This window comes from Lactuca sativa, chromosome 5 (genome assembly GCF_002870075.4).
Source record: "Lactuca sativa cultivar Salinas chromosome 5, Lsat_Salinas_v11, whole genome shotgun sequence".
NCBI lineage: Eukaryota > Viridiplantae > Streptophyta > Magnoliopsida > Asterales > Asteraceae > Lactuca > Lactuca sativa.
The window spans coordinates 310,028,152-310,045,362 of NC_056627.2; the positions used below are offsets into that span (position 1 = coordinate 310,028,152).

Genomic DNA, 17,211 nt, shown 5'->3' on the forward strand with positions numbered 1-17,211 from the left:
GTTATCCAATCAACAGAAGTATCGGCCGATCATTGATCACATCAAGCGAATGCTTTTTTGTTACATTCACGAAGTAGCAAAGATGGATCGAGAAATCGCATCTTCCATTCACAAGCATACTACGGTGAAACCAGTTGGAAGAGCTGGCAATGTGAACATGATGATCAAGGGCAAGATCGATACGAAGTTTCATACTGTGATGTTCATTAGGGGCGAAGGTCAAAAGTGCCTGTTTGCTCTTATTGACAAGCACCTGTTCTCTACTGCTTGCTTGGAGCATATTCTGGAGATCATTCATAGGTGTAATCAAAATAGTGAAGCTGACAAGAAGTTGTTCACCGATATGCTTCGTTGGTACATTCAGTTTCGGCAGACACTTCTTTCTATTATCCCTTGGTTGTTCAAGGTTGTGAAGCAGGTTAAGGTCAATCAACTGAAGTAAAGGCCTCGCCCCAATTGACGCAAATGGGGAGATTGTTGAGTTCTGAATGTTGCGTCTTGGGGTCGGTTTGGTTAGCCCAGTTTTGTAACCGGTTTGGGTCTATCCAACCGTGCTTTATTTTATTCTAGGGTTTTAGTATTTAAGGTGCATGCATGCATCCTTAGTAATTACGGATTTTATTATTTTATCATTGTATTGTAAACCCTAGCTGGCCTCTACAGTGGAAGTTCTTAATCGAGCTCTGCTAAGGCGTGACTACATTTGAATCATTCAGCATTATCTTGATTCCATCTTGTGTTCATTGTTTTGTTAAACATAATTGTTTGTTCTTCTTTGATTAACTTGTAAAAGATCTAAACGATCTTAAAGATTTTATCTCATCAGCCCCCAAGGACCCTTTACGCATGTCATCTTCTTCAATTGGCAACATTAGATTAAACTATGTTGTGACCAAATTACCCATGTGTATCTTTTCTTTGTTGCATGGGCTTTATCTTTTCCATATAAGGGCAAAATAAGAAAAAACTTTGACACATCAACCCTCGTGAACAGTGAAGGACAACAATTTTAATTTTTGTTCGATACCTATTAGACAATAATGTCATTGGGTTGGTACCTGATGCATCACGTGGGGATAGAGAGACCCTTTTTGTCTTCTTCACCCATTCTCGGTAATCACCAAAAGATAGGATATGGTTGACTTTGTAGCCTTTATGGAAATCTTTCCCAAAAGAGTAGCAACTTAAAAAAATCGATATGATGCCTTTTCCTTTCTTAAATAAAAAGTGAACACTTTTCTTTGGAGATCTGTACACACATCACAAGCTACGTTTCCAGCACTAGACGAAGAAAATTGAATTTCTTTTTCACTAATGAGAATAAAAAATTCCTAATTTTTTTTAAACAATGATTGAAATACCATTTCAACATTTCACATGTAATCCTCTTGAACTTGAGGCCATTGTGAGAAACATACATGAATGGTGTAGAGGAAACTTGCTTGTTTGTCTGCCCATCAATAAACAAATATGTACTTGTGCTTCGTTTGACCTTAAAAGCAATTATTGTCTATGAAAAAGACATATAATCCTAAAGGAGTCTTGACAACTATGAGAGGGATATCTACTCTCTAAAAACACATACTTGAGCTGTCGAGCATGCAAGTTAACTTGAAGATGAGTAACCTTTCTTGAGACTGGAGTAGTTAAGTAAAGAAATAGGAGATAGATGATGGAAGGTGACAATGGTGGCTTAGACTTGAACACTTTCGAGGACAATAGTAAATTCAAGTGGGATACCAACGGGTGAAACCTAAAACCGGTGAACATGGTTTTGAACCTCAAGAGACAATTGCTAAAGGATAAGCTTATGGCTTACGCTGGTGACTGTGACAGATGACACTGAGTTATGGTGGGATGCAGCATGTGAGATGATTCTAATATAACATTAATTCACTTCTTATTTTGTTTCAAAACATACCCACATGCTATTCTATTCTTCTGCAGAAAAAAATAGCTAACCACACTCTTTTATCAGCTTGAATGACATCAGTGTGTGTATCCATAAGTCAGAGTAAGAGTTCTATCATCGTGAGTCAAAATAGCGAGACTCTAATCAGCGAATTAAAATCATCATGAACTTGAGTCAACGTGAATGACATGTGTAACTCAAAGTTCTTGACGCTTTTGGACAAATACCATTTATTACATCGTGAACCAACTTTTGTTGCATTGAAAATCCTTTGAAACCTTTAATAACCGAAAAGTCCTTGACATCTCATCACATACCATGATGCATGTCTCCTCGTTCCTTTTAGCTTTTATGAACTGAACCATGCTACCCTCATAAACTGTATCATGTGTCTAACATCATCCTTTTCTTTAGAGATAACTTCCTGACAACTCCATAACTTGTTCATTGACAATGACTTCACATGCATACTAGGCAATGGCTATTCCCCAACAACCTATTAGATAATGGATTCAAACTCTTTCAATGTTCAAAAATTTCATTGACAATGACTTCACATGCATGCCTTATTATGGATACTTTGGAACCCAGATGTCATCTCTTAAGTGTAGGAAATCATTTTGGGAGAGAAAATTATTTGAAAATGAAGCAAACTTTGATTTCTATTTATAGACTGCCAGAAGGGACGACGTGCCTCACCTTAGCGTATGTGCCAATGATTCCTTTCTTATTGTGACACGTGTCACAAAGTGAGTGGGGTTCCGTCGCTCATGTCGGGTAAAATCTCAAATCTTTGAAAAATAATAACTTTCACATACGAGCTTTGTTTCCGACGCTCTTTTATATCCCCAGTTTTGTATTGACGAGCACTACAACTTTCATTTAGACTTCTTCACCTAATTCACATTCTATTTTTATTTTACAGTCTATAAGGAGTACACAATAAAGGACCTTGCAAATTCATATATCCTTTATACGAGCTTCATTCTCGATGTTTGTAATATCTAGTTTCATAATGTTTATGATTTTGGGATAACAAACCATAAATTGATCTAGAAAAAGGTATCGGGCTTCAAGGGAATAAATTTTAGACCTTATTGGACGTTGATAATGTTGATTATTTGAGTTAAACCCTTGAATTATGCTTCGGAGTTAAAAGGTATAATGGGAAAAGTGACATTTAGACTTCTTGTATAAATTAATGAATTTATTTTGCCATGTTTTAAGTCAAAAGTAATTAGATAGGATTATGGATCTTGTGATACCTTCACTTGCATATAAAGATCACTGAAAACGAAGTTAGAACAAAGAAGTTATTACTGTTCAAAGCTGAAGCTGAAAACAGACAAATCAAAAATTTATATGAGGAATGCGGATCGCCCTTAAAGAGCGCAGGGTACCCCCAGCCCAGTAAGTTGCATGTTTTTTTAGGGTTTTTGGGGTATTTAAAGGACATTAACCCCAAGGGTTTGTCATTTTTAGCCTCTACCTCTAAGGAAACCCTAACCTCTATTAAAGTGTTTGGAACTCATCATATCCCCTGAATCCATTTTGATACTCTCTTAATGCCCATTTGGTGTTATTTTTGGTGGTATATTGCTCTAAAAGGGAGAAGAACAATAAAGATCGGTCTTTGAAGTTATGCATTTGAAGTATTTAGCCTCCACTCACCTTCTAGACCTTTATAAGTCATAAAGATCCTTACTTTATTGTATTTCATCATTAGATCCATGAGTATTAGGTGTTTCGTTCCATTTTAATGAGATTTGGCCGTGACTTGTTTCAGATCTAGTGATTTGGTGGAGTAAAATGTGTATGCAAGAACTCTTTTTACTCCATGAATGAAGAAAATAAGGGTTTGGACATTTCTTAACTTAAGGTTTTAGATCTTGGAAGTTTGTGGTATTATTATGGATAAAGTTAGAAACATTATCCATCTTAACATTATGTTGATTTAGATCTAAATGTTGGAGGCTTAGACTTGTTGGTTTAAGTCGAGAAAGATGCATTATTGGACTCTTTGAGACTTAAAGTTTAGATCTTGGTTGTTTGGACCATCTTAATGGATAAAGTTGGAAACTTTATCCATTATGAAGCTATTAAGTACCAAATCTGATGTTACGAGCATTGATCTGTAAGGATTAACCCCTTAATGAAGAAAAGTCTTTCTGGCAGAAACCACAGTGTAGCCAAGGAAGGCCCACGACATGGTGGTGCGCTGCAATGCGTTTGTTTTTCCTGGACATGGCCAAATCACGGTTAAGAACTTGCCACGACTCAATGACCGTGACCGTTGAAATTTTGAAGTTTGAGTTTTGGTCAAACTTTGGTAGAATCAAGTGCTTGACTACGGATTTGTCTCGGTTTTGCATTATCTAGCTTGGGTTAACTATTATGTTGCTGAAGTAGATGCTGAGATTCCGTTGAGTAGTTCAGATGAGTTTTCTCACTACACTATGTAGGATCTAGATTTTCTTTTGTGATTCTTGCATCAAAACACTGGGTGGAGGGGGGGGGGGAGGGAAATTGTATGAAAGACCATGGGGGACCATGACAATTTCATGAAAGACCATGGAGGGACCATGCCAGGGAAGACTAGGACTGTAACAATGAATGCGATTGTAAGACTATAAGGGGACCATAACATTCACATAGGTTGAAACAAACCCATTGGCTGAAATAGGCAGAAGTGATTGTAAGATTATGAGTGGATCATAACATTCACATGATTTGAAACATACCCTAGGGTGTGGCCTACTATTATGTATGATATGTGGTATATTGAGAAACTCAGTAAACTTTGTGCTTATGGTTTTAAGTTTAAATGTTGCAGGTATTTATCAAAATATGGAAAAGCATGCCGTGAGCAACGCATCGATTGGAGTTTTCCGTACTATTGTTTTATGATACTATGATGTCTTGTTTTGAAAACTACATTTGAAACTACGATGATCTTTTTATGAAATGACTTTTGGTTGGTTTGATTTATGTAAAAATGAAATTTTTACTCTATATTTTGGGGAGGTTACAACGTTCTTTATATCGACGAATTCGTATTTACGAGGATATCAACTTTCGTTTAGATTGTTTTGGCTAACAAGCAACCGATTTTCATTTTATCTTTTATGACACACATTGTTGTATCGAGTTGAACACGAAACTTTGAAAAATCATAATTACTTCATACGAAGTCAAATTTTGATGTTTTTTATACTCATGGGTTCGTAATCATGACCACTACATTTTTTTTGTCAATATTATTTATCATAAATAATATATTTATCCTAAATAGTCAAAATTATTTTTCGTCAAGATTATTTATCCTAAATAGTCAAGATTATTTTTGATAATTGAACCTTTATAAATATGTACTCAAAATGTATAATAGAAACAACAATAATATGATTTCAAGACACAACTACATGATCTAAAATTTCCATATGGAAAGCTAGTAATTTATTGACGCTTAATAAAAAAACCCAACAATGCACCTATTACTATACTATAGAACAAATTTTCCTGAAAGCATATAAGAAATTATGGATATTTCCCATAAACCAAAAGTCACACCCATACTAAATGATGCATTATAAGTTGTTTTTGAGCGGAACTCTGTTCCTTTTTACAACAAATGATGAATTAATCCATTGAAAGAAAATCACATCCATACACGAATACACTCTTATAGAACATTGATGGATTTATAACATCTAAATGTGTGATCAACAATAAAAAGGGGTCATTATAAGTTTCATGTTTGCCTTTATTTAAGTTAGATTTATCTTAATTTGATAGGGGTAGACAGACATTAACAATCAATGTCGATATGAAAATGAATACTCGTGTATTGTTGTATGAAAGCACAATCAAATTAAGATCAAAATAAATGTCCACCAATTTAAAAGATATGAATCATTATATTACAAAAGTCATACAAGTAACTAAGGCCTAAGGATGTACATGTCTTTCACCTTTCTCTTTTTCTGACCACGTCAACTTTCTCGTCACTCTTTTTTCACTTTCAAAACCTAACTACAATTCTGGCCATCACACACAACAGGAGGGGGTATACTGTCCGACCAAAATACTTAAGCCAAACCCCTTAAATAATCACTTATTCAGTATAGTTGAATGATACGTCAAAAACAAACAAAATATAAATACTCAAGACTTCACACATGCATAATGATCTTATTTGTGTGGAACCGTTTAGTATATCTTAAATAGCATTTGTAAAAAACAAATGTCCCCATGAATGCTTATCAACGGTGTTTCATAAGGTTGATAGGTGTTATACCACACTTTTGCAATTCAACGTCATTTTTTGACTCACCCCACAAAACTCGTGGTTGTTATACTATACCTTACCACACCCATCACAATACATATTTTTATGCATGAAGTACAACATTTGAAGGAGTGCATTTTCTTTCCAGTGCGGTAAATTTATAACACATTATATGCATACCGTATTTTTGTTTGGGGGGTCAGTGTGGTGTTTACCGTATATCGCACTATACCGCGGTATGCAGTACAGTGCATCGTATGGTCTAAAGCATATATTCGAAGGAAATTGTGTTTATTTTGTTAAAATAAAAAAAACTAATATTATATTTCGATACACGTAGTCGTTGTAGTGAATAACCCTTATTTTATAGCGTTCCTTAGCAAATATTAAATCAATTTAAAAAGAAATAATCATCGCATTAATTTAGTAATCAAGATTATTAAAACTAATTTTTTAATAGTAATATTTCATTCAAATCAACTAATTTTAATAATTTATCTCAATCAACTAGCTTGGCAGTACTTCTTTCCCACCTCCAAACTCCAAACGACAAACTCCTGCAAACGTGGCAACAAGTTTAGATGACACATCAGATACTACCCCGCATTTAATGTACTAACTCGCGGTAGGCGCGTGAGTTACAAAGTACAGTTGGAGCAATAAAAGTCGCTAACTTGCTTTTATGTAGAAAAAAACCTGAGTTGTATAACTTGACTCGCAACGCGAGTGGGGGAGTAATTAAAGGAAATAGCTGGGCCCCATTGACACGTCATATTAGCTGCAACGGTACATACATAGAACGTGACAATAAGGCTAAACGCGCGAGATAGAGAGAGAGAGAAAAAGAGATATAATTATTGTTTTTGTTTGATACTTCTGTTATTATATTATATATTTAATATTTAAATAAGGCCCTCCACGCCCTACCAAAACCCATTATCAAATCTCCACCGTTGATTGTTTTGCTTTTCAGCCATCGGGACACTTACAGCCGTCGATCACTCTGACAGGAGCCCACAAGATAATTTATGACAGTGAATAATAATAATATTTTAATCAATAATGAATGGTGGAAAACCGGAACAAGTAATGTAATTTTGACCGGCTAAAATGGTATTTTTGTGCGGTCACATAGATTCTTTGCGATCGGCATCTGCTGCTTTTTACCAAAGGTTTCCTTTTCCTTACTATAGCCGGTAAATGCAACTCAACTGACGTGGCTTTTTATGTGTTTGGTTAAATTAAATGTGTTGACTAGTTTATTCAATAAAATCATATATTTTATTCCGTTTATAGAATTACATTTCGATTCATTGTATGTTTATCACATTATTTAACAGCCTGTTTTTTTTAGTAATTTATTTATTTAAAAGTTGATAAAAATCTACAATAAGCTAAAAAATAAGCTGAAAACTTTAGTTATACATATTAACAAAATATCCAATTTTGTTATAAAAATAAATCTTTGATCTTATATACGTACATATACATATGTGGTCCATGAGAAGTTGATGGGTGAACATAGAAAGTTAGAAACCTTTCGTTTTATATTATTATTTGTATCTATATATAATTCATTTTATAGTTTTATATTTTCTTTCTCTAATGTAGTACAATTTTTTTGTTTAGTTTCGGACCAGGTCAAAAAATTAACTAATATTTATCTTATCACAAGAATTTTGAATTATGATTTTTTTAGTTATTATATAATATAAGAATTTATAATTTATAACCAAAATTGTGTACTGGCATTGTTGCATATTATTAACCAATACGAATTACGAATTAAATAAAAAAAAGTTTTAAATCTTTTTCCAAATGAAATTTGTTCCTCCCTAGTTTTGTTTGGAGGAGAAGTTATGGTAATTAAAGATATAAATATAAAAACCTTAATAAAAAACAGTAGGGCCTATGTTTTTTAATAGAGATATTAATATTAATATATTAATATATTTTATAATTTAGTAAAGAAATCATGGAAGCTTGTCGAGTAAGCAAAGACTGACACGTGTAGGTAACATATCGGACGGATATTATAGTGCCATGTAGGATGCGAAGTGAAGGTAAGCCGTCAGATCATCAAGTGGGAACGGAGGGTCGAGATGAAGGTATATGTGGAAAAAGGATGGATCTGAGCCATCGGTGGCGGTTCGGAGTAGGCTTCGTGGAGAGTGAAATACCGAAAAGATGATGAGATAGAGAGAGAGTGTGTGTGAGAAAAAGAAGGGAGAGAGAGAGAGAGAGAAAGTGAAGAAGATAGATAGAGAGAGAGAGAAAAAAGAGAGGGCAGAAGAGCAGAAAGAGATCTGAGAGTGAATCATATAATCAATCTCTCTGAAAGTTAAAAATATCAAGTTTTTTATTTGAATCATCGGTTTAGGGTATCCGCCGGTGTAGGCGACTTTCTTGTTTGAGAATCATCCGGGGAGTCATAGAGATAGGTTTCCGGCGAATTATGTTAGAAGAAAGCCTGTGATGATACATACAACAGTAGTAGATCTGACGTTAAAGAGATCGAGAGAAGTGATTGATGGATAGGAATAGAGAAGCAAGACGAGCTACTAATATGGCTGCTCCACAGAATGGCTTATCGTCGTCTAGACGGAGACATCGAAGCAACAGTCTAAGGGATTCACCTGGTAGGTTTCTTTACGGTTCTAATTATCAGATCTACCATCAATTTTAATGTTCTTGTTGGTTTTTATTGATTTGTGGTGATTCTTTTTGTTGCAGATGAAGATGGAGGGGTGGAGTTACAAGAATCAGGAAGGTTGAGAGACAGAGGAGTGGTCAAGAAAGATCGTGGAGATCGAGATCGGGATCGAGAAAGGGAGAGGGAGCGGTCTAGCCGGAGCAAAAGAAGGAGAGAAAATAGGATGATGATTCATCATGTGACCACCGGAAGTAACAGAGACGACGGAGACGATACGTCTGAGGAGAGCGTTAATGATGAAGACGAAGAAGACGACGAGGATGCCGGAAATGGCGGTGGTATGAGGATGTTGCCTCCGCCGCCGGCCAATCCATCTACAGCAGCATCGGCTATGACGAGTAATCATCATAATCATAATCCTCATCCTCAGCAGCTTCACCATCGCAAGAGTTTTCCCCCATCTGCTAATAAAGTCTTTAGACCTGCTGCGCCACCGCCTGCTTGGAAGGCTGCCGACGAGATGATCGGTGTTTCGGTTCCGAGAAAAGCTCGGTCAGGTAACAGCCGGAACATCAGCAGATAGTTTCACTAATTTTCGATCTATTGGGGAGAAATTTTTGATTTTTTAAACTTTGTTGACATTTCAGCATCTACAAAGCGGTCTCACGAGTGGATATCTGGTGGTGCTGTTGTTGGCGTAGGGGGAGGTACAGAGCAAATTCATCGTCAATCCTCGACTTCACCTGTAAGGCTTGGTTTGACAGCCGCCTCACCGGCGCCGGTGGCTCCTCCATCGCCTTCTTCTTCCAATGTTTCAGTCCGCAAGAAGATGGTTTGTTTCTTATCCCTAAAAAGATTCAGTCTCTTTGTGGATTTTCTTGGCTTCTAACTTCTTTTTTCATTTCTTTTCAGAAAACAAATGGAGGGTCTAAACCGAGGCCACCGAAATCTTCATCTAAGTCGTCATCCTCAAATCCAGAGGAGCTTGAAATCGAGATAGCCGAAGTTTTATATGGTCTCATGACTCAATCGCAAGCTCCGTCAAAGAAAGAACTCCCATCTAACGATTCAACAACAAAGTTCGATTCTAACAAATCCAGCAGTGATACCAAATCTAGAGTCTCATCTCCCATCTCTAACTCTACAGCCCCACCACAAAATTCTTCTTCGTTGTCAACCGTAGGTATGATAGATTTATCAGTCGTCCGGGTCTTTTTCTAACCTCTTATCTTATTTCTAAACTTGTAATAATTGATGCTTTTTTTTTTCAATGAATCTACAGCACCAAAGAGGAAGAGACCACGGCAAGTGTCAGAGAATCCGTTTAGTGTACGGAGCAGTCCAGTTTCTTCTTCAATAAAGACCGAGATCGATCATCATCAGCATCATCAGTCTCCCAAGACTGATATTTCTTCTCCTTATCTAGAAAACAATAGTCCCGGATCTGCGGCGGCGGCCGCCGAGAATGGTGTTTCTTTTGGGTTTACCAGTTTGCCGGGTCATCAGGCTCCGTCGGCACCGTCGTCAGAGCCACCGCTGCCTTTACCCCAGCCGCCGGCGGAAGAGGAGGTGAAATGTGGTGTAGGTGTGGTGTTGACTAAAGAAGAGGTGGAGAAGGAATCTCATGCGGTTGGGGTAAACGATGGAAATGCAAAAACTGAAAGTGTGATTGCGACAGCTTCATCAACGACAGCGACCATTCTGTGAGTAAATTTTGGGATCTTGTGATTTAATAAGTTTGGTTTGGTGTATTTATCTGTCACGGTTTCTGGACTTCATCTTTTTCTGGCGATTAATTTTGGGTTTCTTGTTCATCTTTTCTGCAGAAAGATGGCTAATCCGGAGACTGAAAGGCAAAAGGAAGAAAAATTCGAAATAGATCTGATGGTGAGACACATTCATCAAGCTCTGGTTTCTTGATTTCCGTATGTTGTTCTTTTGGGATTCTTATTGGTTCCAATTTTAGGCTCCACCTCCTCAACTCAAAACATCTCCTGAAAGAGCTAGGGATATCGATTTCCAAGATCATAAGCAGCAGCAGATGCCAACTCAGGTGAGATACATTATTCTTTACTTTTTCAATCTATTCTCACAAATTGGGTGGAGTTTATTCTCTCTCTCTCTCTCTCTCTAAAATATCTGACACTTTTTTTAATTTTATTACAGGAAATGACCAAGAATATCAAGGACAAGGAAGATGAGAAGCCCAAGAAGAGCAACAAGGAGACTGTAAATTTGATGGATGTTGCACAGAAGTCAATGGCTGGGACTCTTCATGAAGCTGGAGAATCATCAAAGCAAGCGATGAATGAAGAAAGGAATACCCAACTTCATATCGATTTGGAAAAGCCCAACAAGGATAGCACCAACAGATCACTGCATCAAGCTCTTAAACATCAACAGTTATCTGCTAAATCCACCAGAGATGAAACCCATTCAGAAAAGTCAGGTAATTTACTATCAAGAATCTCCATCCTTTCTACTCCCAAATTTCAACTCATCTTGGGTTCTAATTTGAAGTTTTTGATCTTCCGTTCTCAGCTCAACCAAGTTCTTTGCCAATGCCAATGTCTGTGGCTAACTGGCCTCCAATGGGGTAAGCTGAAAAAGACATCAACTTTTTCTTATTCTTCTTCTTCTTCTTCTTTATTTCTTTTAATAGAAAGAACAAATGTTAATCATATGTGAATTTGCAGATATGTGGCACCATTGCAGGGAGTGATATCCATGGATGGAAACACCATGCCTTCTGCTCCAATTCAGGTACTTCTCATTTAATTTCTTTAGCACCCAAATCCAACATTTCTAAATGATGCATTTCTTTTACAGCCAATATTCACACATCCAAGGCCAAAAAGATGTGCCACACATTGCTACATTGCAAGAAACATTCACTACCTTCAGCAATTCATGAAGATAAATCCATTCTGGCCAGCTGCATCTGGATCTGCACCCATGTTTGGGGCCAAACCCTGCAATCTAAATGTCATGCCTTCAACTGAACTCCATGGAAACATCACTGGAGGTCAGTTGCAGCCATTGCAACAAGACAAGGGTCCCGGAATCGGAATCTTCACCGGAAAAGACAACAAATCTTCTCAATCCACCACCATTCCTGATCCTGCTCAGAGAAAGCAACAGGTTTTGCTTCAGCAAGCATTGCCCCCCGTCACCCCTAATAATATTCTTGTAAGTTGGTTAACTCTAAAATTTTGACTGTATAATGTGTATGTTTTTAAGAGTTTTTGATAAGTTTTTTTTTCAGCATGGACCTACTTTCATCTTCCCCTTCAATCAGCAACAGGCGGTGGCGGCTGCTTCTGCCTCTGTTCGACCTGGTTCTTCTAAGCTTTCTACTGGAGCACCAGGTGGTTTGGGTGGTGGTGCTTCAGGTGCCGCCAGTTCAGCCACTGTTAGCAGCTCCACAACAGCAGCTGCTCCGGCCTTGAGCTTCAATTACCCAAACATGGGGGCCAATGAAACCCAGTATCTGGCAATTTTACAAAACAATCCTTACTCTTTCCCGATACCTGCAGCAGTAGGAGCCCCACCAAATTACAGAGCCAACCCTCATGCCCAACCCATGCCTATGTTCAATGGCTCTTTCTATCCTTCTCAAATGATACACCCGTCCCAGATTCCACAACCACCGCCACCCCAACAGGCCCCACCAGCTCAACCTCAAAATCACCACCCTTCTCAGCCACAGCAAATCCAACAAACCCACCAGAACAGCAGCGGATCCACCTCCTCGTCACAGAAACATTTGCAAAATCAGCAGCGGCAGCAGCAAGGCGGCAATGTTGGTGGTGCTGCTGTTAATGGCGGTGGCACTGGAAATGGTGGTGCCAGTTTGCATAACAGCTATCCTTCCCATCCTTCCCACAAAAGTCGATCACAGTCATCTCAGCAGCAGCAGCAGCAGCAGAATCAGGGTCAGCACATGAACCTGCCCCCGCAATCACGCCACCTTGAAAATGAGGTGGCTGGTGGTGGTGGTGAGGATAGTCCATCCACCGCTGAGAGTCGGGTATCTAGGGCGGCAACCACCATGAGTGTTTATGGTCATAATTTTGCTATGCCGGTTCACTCACAGAGTTTTGCTTTGATGAATCCTCAAGCTGCAGCTCTGTCTAATGCTGCAGCTGTCAACAACTCGAATGATAAAAAACAGCAGCAGCATCAGCATCAGCATCAGCAACAGCAATCTCAGCAAGCGGGGTTAAAAAGAGGTGGTGTGGAGTCGTCTTTACCACCACCTCAAACTTTTGCCATGTCTTTTGCTCCTATGAATGGTACCACTGGTACCATGTCATCCATGGCTCAAAACCACGCCATTTTCCAGAGTTTGCCAGAATCATTGAGACAAAGCTATCATCAGATAATGACAGCACCTCCAGTTGCCCATTCTCAACAGAAGAAGGATTTCAGAATATCTGAAGAAGCTACCCGGGCAGCAGGTGGTCATGAGTCCTCTTCAAATGCAGATGAAGACCGAAAGGGCAGTTCGGGGTTGACCGGGAAGTCCGGGCAGTCCATTGCGTTTTCAAGGCCAGATCTTGCCCCAGATGTTTCCGGTGGTTCATCTCCAGCCATCCCTGGGACTTCAGTGATTGATAGCTCTTCCAGGAACATAAACCTGGGTTCAAATAATCGGTCAACCAGATCACCCTCTGTTGCATCTTCTCAATCCTCCCATCATTTACATGCTCAATTCCAGCAGCAACAGCAGGTCTTTCAGCTTCAGAAGCAACAGCAGCAACAGCAGCAACAGCAACAGCAACAGAACCACAACATGGCTGCTGCCCGAAGTAAAAACCCAAACCCAAACGCAAACCCGCCCTCAGGTAATGGGGGTGCTGCCTACCCTGACCACCTAATAACTTCATCTTCATCCATGGCTGCCAAATTTCCAAACTCTCTTTCTTCTTTCCCACAAAACTTAGTCCAAACCAGCAACACCAGTAGCAGCCCGGTTCAATCCCCGCAATGGAGAAACTCAGTAAGGGGTCCCGCCACATCGTCTCAACCACCAACCACCTCCTCCCTCAAAAACCTCCATCAATCCCAACACCAACAGCCTAACCGATCCTCCCACCCGCAATCACACACTCAGATTTCCTTCGGTGGTGCCGCCAGTCAGAAACTACCTTCCACCACCTCATCACATCAACAGAATCCTAGTAGCAATAGTAATAATAACCAGTCACCTTCACCACCAATGTTGGTTGGCTCTCCGACAACATCTTCCATTTCTAAAGGTGGTGGTGGTGGTGGAAGTCCGAGAACAAATGTATCGGCTTCCACAAGTGGTAGGACTCCCCAGGCTTCTTCTCTATCCTCATCACAACAAGCTAAAAACTCTCCTGCAACGCAAAGATCTTCACCTTCAATCCTTGGTAACCCCCATGTCACAAACTCAGGTTCTAACAAATCTCAGCAGCAACAACCACAGCAGCTACAGAAGCAAACATTACAGCAACAGCAACAGCAACAGCAGCAACATGCCCAAGCCCAAGCGCAAGCGCAAGCCCAGGCACATTTGTTCTTCGCACATCCACATCCGTACATGCAAGTCCAGCAGCAGTCACAGGGTGGTCTACAGCATTCCGGCAGCCCAACCACCGCATCAGGCGGTGCAACCGGCTATTACCTTCCAAGAAAGCAGCAGCAAAATCCTCAATCATCTTCAACCGCCATGCTGTCGCTTTCCCCGCCGGTCACACTATCAAACACCACCACTTCCGATCCGGCCAAAGCAATTGCAGCCGCCACTAGCAACATGAAAGGTGGTGGTGTTCCTCAAATGATGCATGGGAGTCAGTATGGTGGTGCACAGTCGGTGAATGCTGGACATCAGATGTTGCCTGGTGGGTTCCCACAATATGTCCATAATGCCCCTGCTGCTGTCCAGGTGAAACCTGCAGAGCAGAAACAGCCAGCTGGTGCCGGTGAGTAGGTGTTGGAAATTTGTTTTTGGGTCGGTGGTTTCTTCTTCTGTGTATGTTAAATTCAATTTTGATGAAAGTAGTAGATGATGAAAACATTTTAAAATCTTTTCTAGAGAGAAACCAATCAAAATCAATCAATGAATCATCCCAATCCCAAGTTTGTTAAAAGGGAGAAAAGAAATATGACATTTTGCGTACATATGGTGTCAGCCTGACAAGAAATCAAATGACGCGATCGGAGAAGAAAAAGGGCGACAAGTTTTGGATCGATGTTTTTTTCAAGGGTCCGGGTCTGGGTCTGGGTCCGGGTCCCTCTACGAAAAGCTCCATGGCCAGTGGGTGGGTGGGTGTGGGTGGATGGATAAAGTAGGTTTTAGTTCTTTTTGGGAAGTGGGGAAAGGAGGGGGGTTTCTTTTTGGTGAATTTTCTCCCTTTATCATGTTGGACATATTATATAAAAAAGGAGAAGGGTGTTGTGCATAATATAATATGCATATGCAGCATATAATGTGTATATGTCATGAAAAGGGTGAACCCTCTCAATTTTATTTATTTAATCTTTTACTTGGTTGGTTGGTTGGTTGGATTTGATTGGATGGATGCTTTTTATCTTTTTAATTTTCGAGGCACGAATCTTGTGGTGAATGTGATGCGGTGTTGCTATCATTTGGGGCCACAGTGCCAGACGGACAGTGTTGCCAGATAAATGGTGCTTTGTTTATATTTCGATGATATCTTCTCTACTTTTATTATTATTTTTATCAATTATTATTGCTAACCAAATTTCCAAAAGTAGGATAGTAAAAGTCTCTATATTGAAATTGACATTTTGTACCGTGTTGTTTTGACAGTAAATCAGTTCTCATTATAATGAAGGGATGAGTCCTTTTCAATTATAACATGTTGGTGCATTTAATAGATATATGTTAGATTACTGTTTTGTCAAGTGTTTGCATTTAATGGGTGTGTTTGATGGGCCTACTATTTAGTCTGTGCATTTAGTAAGATATATGATAAATTACAAATTGAAGTTTCATCATTTCCTTCTAGATGCTTTGGAGGAAAACTTTAAAATTTCTACCTACACTTTTTTGTAAGATATGTATGGGGGCTAAAAGTAAAGACGGAAAGGGATTTTTCTACATGTCGGTTGCGACTTGCGTGTTATGTTTTTCTTTTGGTTCCCACAAAATCTTACTAATATGCAAACTTGTAATTGCCCAATCTCTTTTACCTATGGTTTGTGTCAAGTCGTAATCTTTGTCCGAATAATTTGCTGAAGGTGGAGAGTAGACCCTTGAGACGAGATAAAGACAAAATTACATAAATGATTTTTGTCGCTGGCAAAAAAACACAACTACTGGTCTTCATGGAGATTTTGTTATTCCTATGAGTTTGCATCAAACCGCATAAACCATCTGTACCGTATAAAAACACACCAACTGCATAATACGGTTTAAGGCTTTTGTGGTTCGGTTTGTAGTTTTTAATTTTGTAAAATTGCACCATGTGTGGTTTGTGGTTTTTAATTATAAAACCACGATTCAAACCGCACCGTACCACGCCCCATATATATATATATATATATATATATATATATATATATATATATATATATATAAGGTTAGGATTAAATGTGAACTACAAATATTGTATGAATGTATGACTAATTCTTCTCCATTAGATTTAAAAAAACAAAAGATTGTGATCTTAGGATGCGTGTTATTAACGTGAGATAGCATATACTATATAACCACACTTAATTAATTATAAGAATAAATATGGTATTTTATTAAGAGAGAGAGAGAGAGAGAGAGAGAGAGAGAGAGAGAGAGAGAGAGAGAGAGAGAGAGAGATTAACTATATTTTAGGAAATTAAGTAAAATCTATTAATAAAATCATAATTAGTATTTTGAAATCGTTTATTTTAATAATACTCACGCATCATGAAATTAAAGAATAAGACGATTTGACTATTTAAAAATCACGAAATTACTTAAGCCAGTTTCATTCTTTAAGAATCAAATCTCATTATAAAAATGTTTTCATTGATATTTTGAAATCGTTTATTTTAATAATACTCACAAAACATGAAATTAAAGAATAAGACGATTTGACTATTTAAAAATCATGAAATTACTTAAGCCAGTTTCACTCTTTAAGAATCAAATCTCATTATAAAAATATTTTCATTGATAAATGACTTTCGACCCATAAAACTAGTGATATGTATGAAACAAATTTCATTCTTTAAGAATGATTTATGAATATTGTATAACATATTCTTGAAGAATATATATATATATATATATATATATATATATATATATATATATATATATATATATATATATATATATATATATATATATATATAGTATTATTTTTGCACGGTACTCAAAAATTA

General features: G+C 38.1%; 1 protein-coding gene across 1 annotated transcript; it reads left to right on the plus strand.

Moving 5' to 3' along the window:
• Nucleotides 1-8,389: 8,389 nt before the first annotated feature.
• Nucleotides 8,390-15,390, plus strand: LOC111890725 (protein TIME FOR COFFEE). The gene is made up of 13 exons (XM_023886807.2): nucleotides 8,390-8,839; nucleotides 8,934-9,410; nucleotides 9,501-9,685; nucleotides 9,766-10,036; nucleotides 10,136-10,556; nucleotides 10,680-10,740; nucleotides 10,820-10,906; nucleotides 11,020-11,302; nucleotides 11,395-11,449; nucleotides 11,550-11,616; nucleotides 11,683-12,042; nucleotides 12,119-14,804; nucleotides 14,918-15,390. The coding sequence occupies exons 1-13, from the start codon at nucleotides 8,731-8,733 to the stop codon at nucleotides 14,968-14,970; spliced, it is 5,115 nt and encodes a 1,704-aa protein (XP_023742575.1). The 5' UTR covers nucleotides 8,390-8,730; the 3' UTR covers nucleotides 14,971-15,390.
• The last annotated feature ends 1,821 nt before the right edge of the window (nucleotides 15,391-17,211 follow it).

Bases quoted from the DNA above. Each gene is read 5' to 3' on its own strand.
- LOC111890725 (XM_023886807.2), top strand. From the start codon at position 8,731: ATGGATAGGAATAGAGAAGCAAGACGAGCTACTAATATGGCTGCTCCA. The intron at 10,741-10,819 runs GTGAGACACATT...TTCCAATTTTAG, and splicing joins AATTCGAAATAGATCTGATG to GCTCCACCTCCTCAACTCAA. The intron at 11,617-11,682 runs GTACTTCTCATT...TTTCTTTTACAG, and splicing joins TGCCTTCTGCTCCAATTCAG to CCAATATTCACACATCCAAG.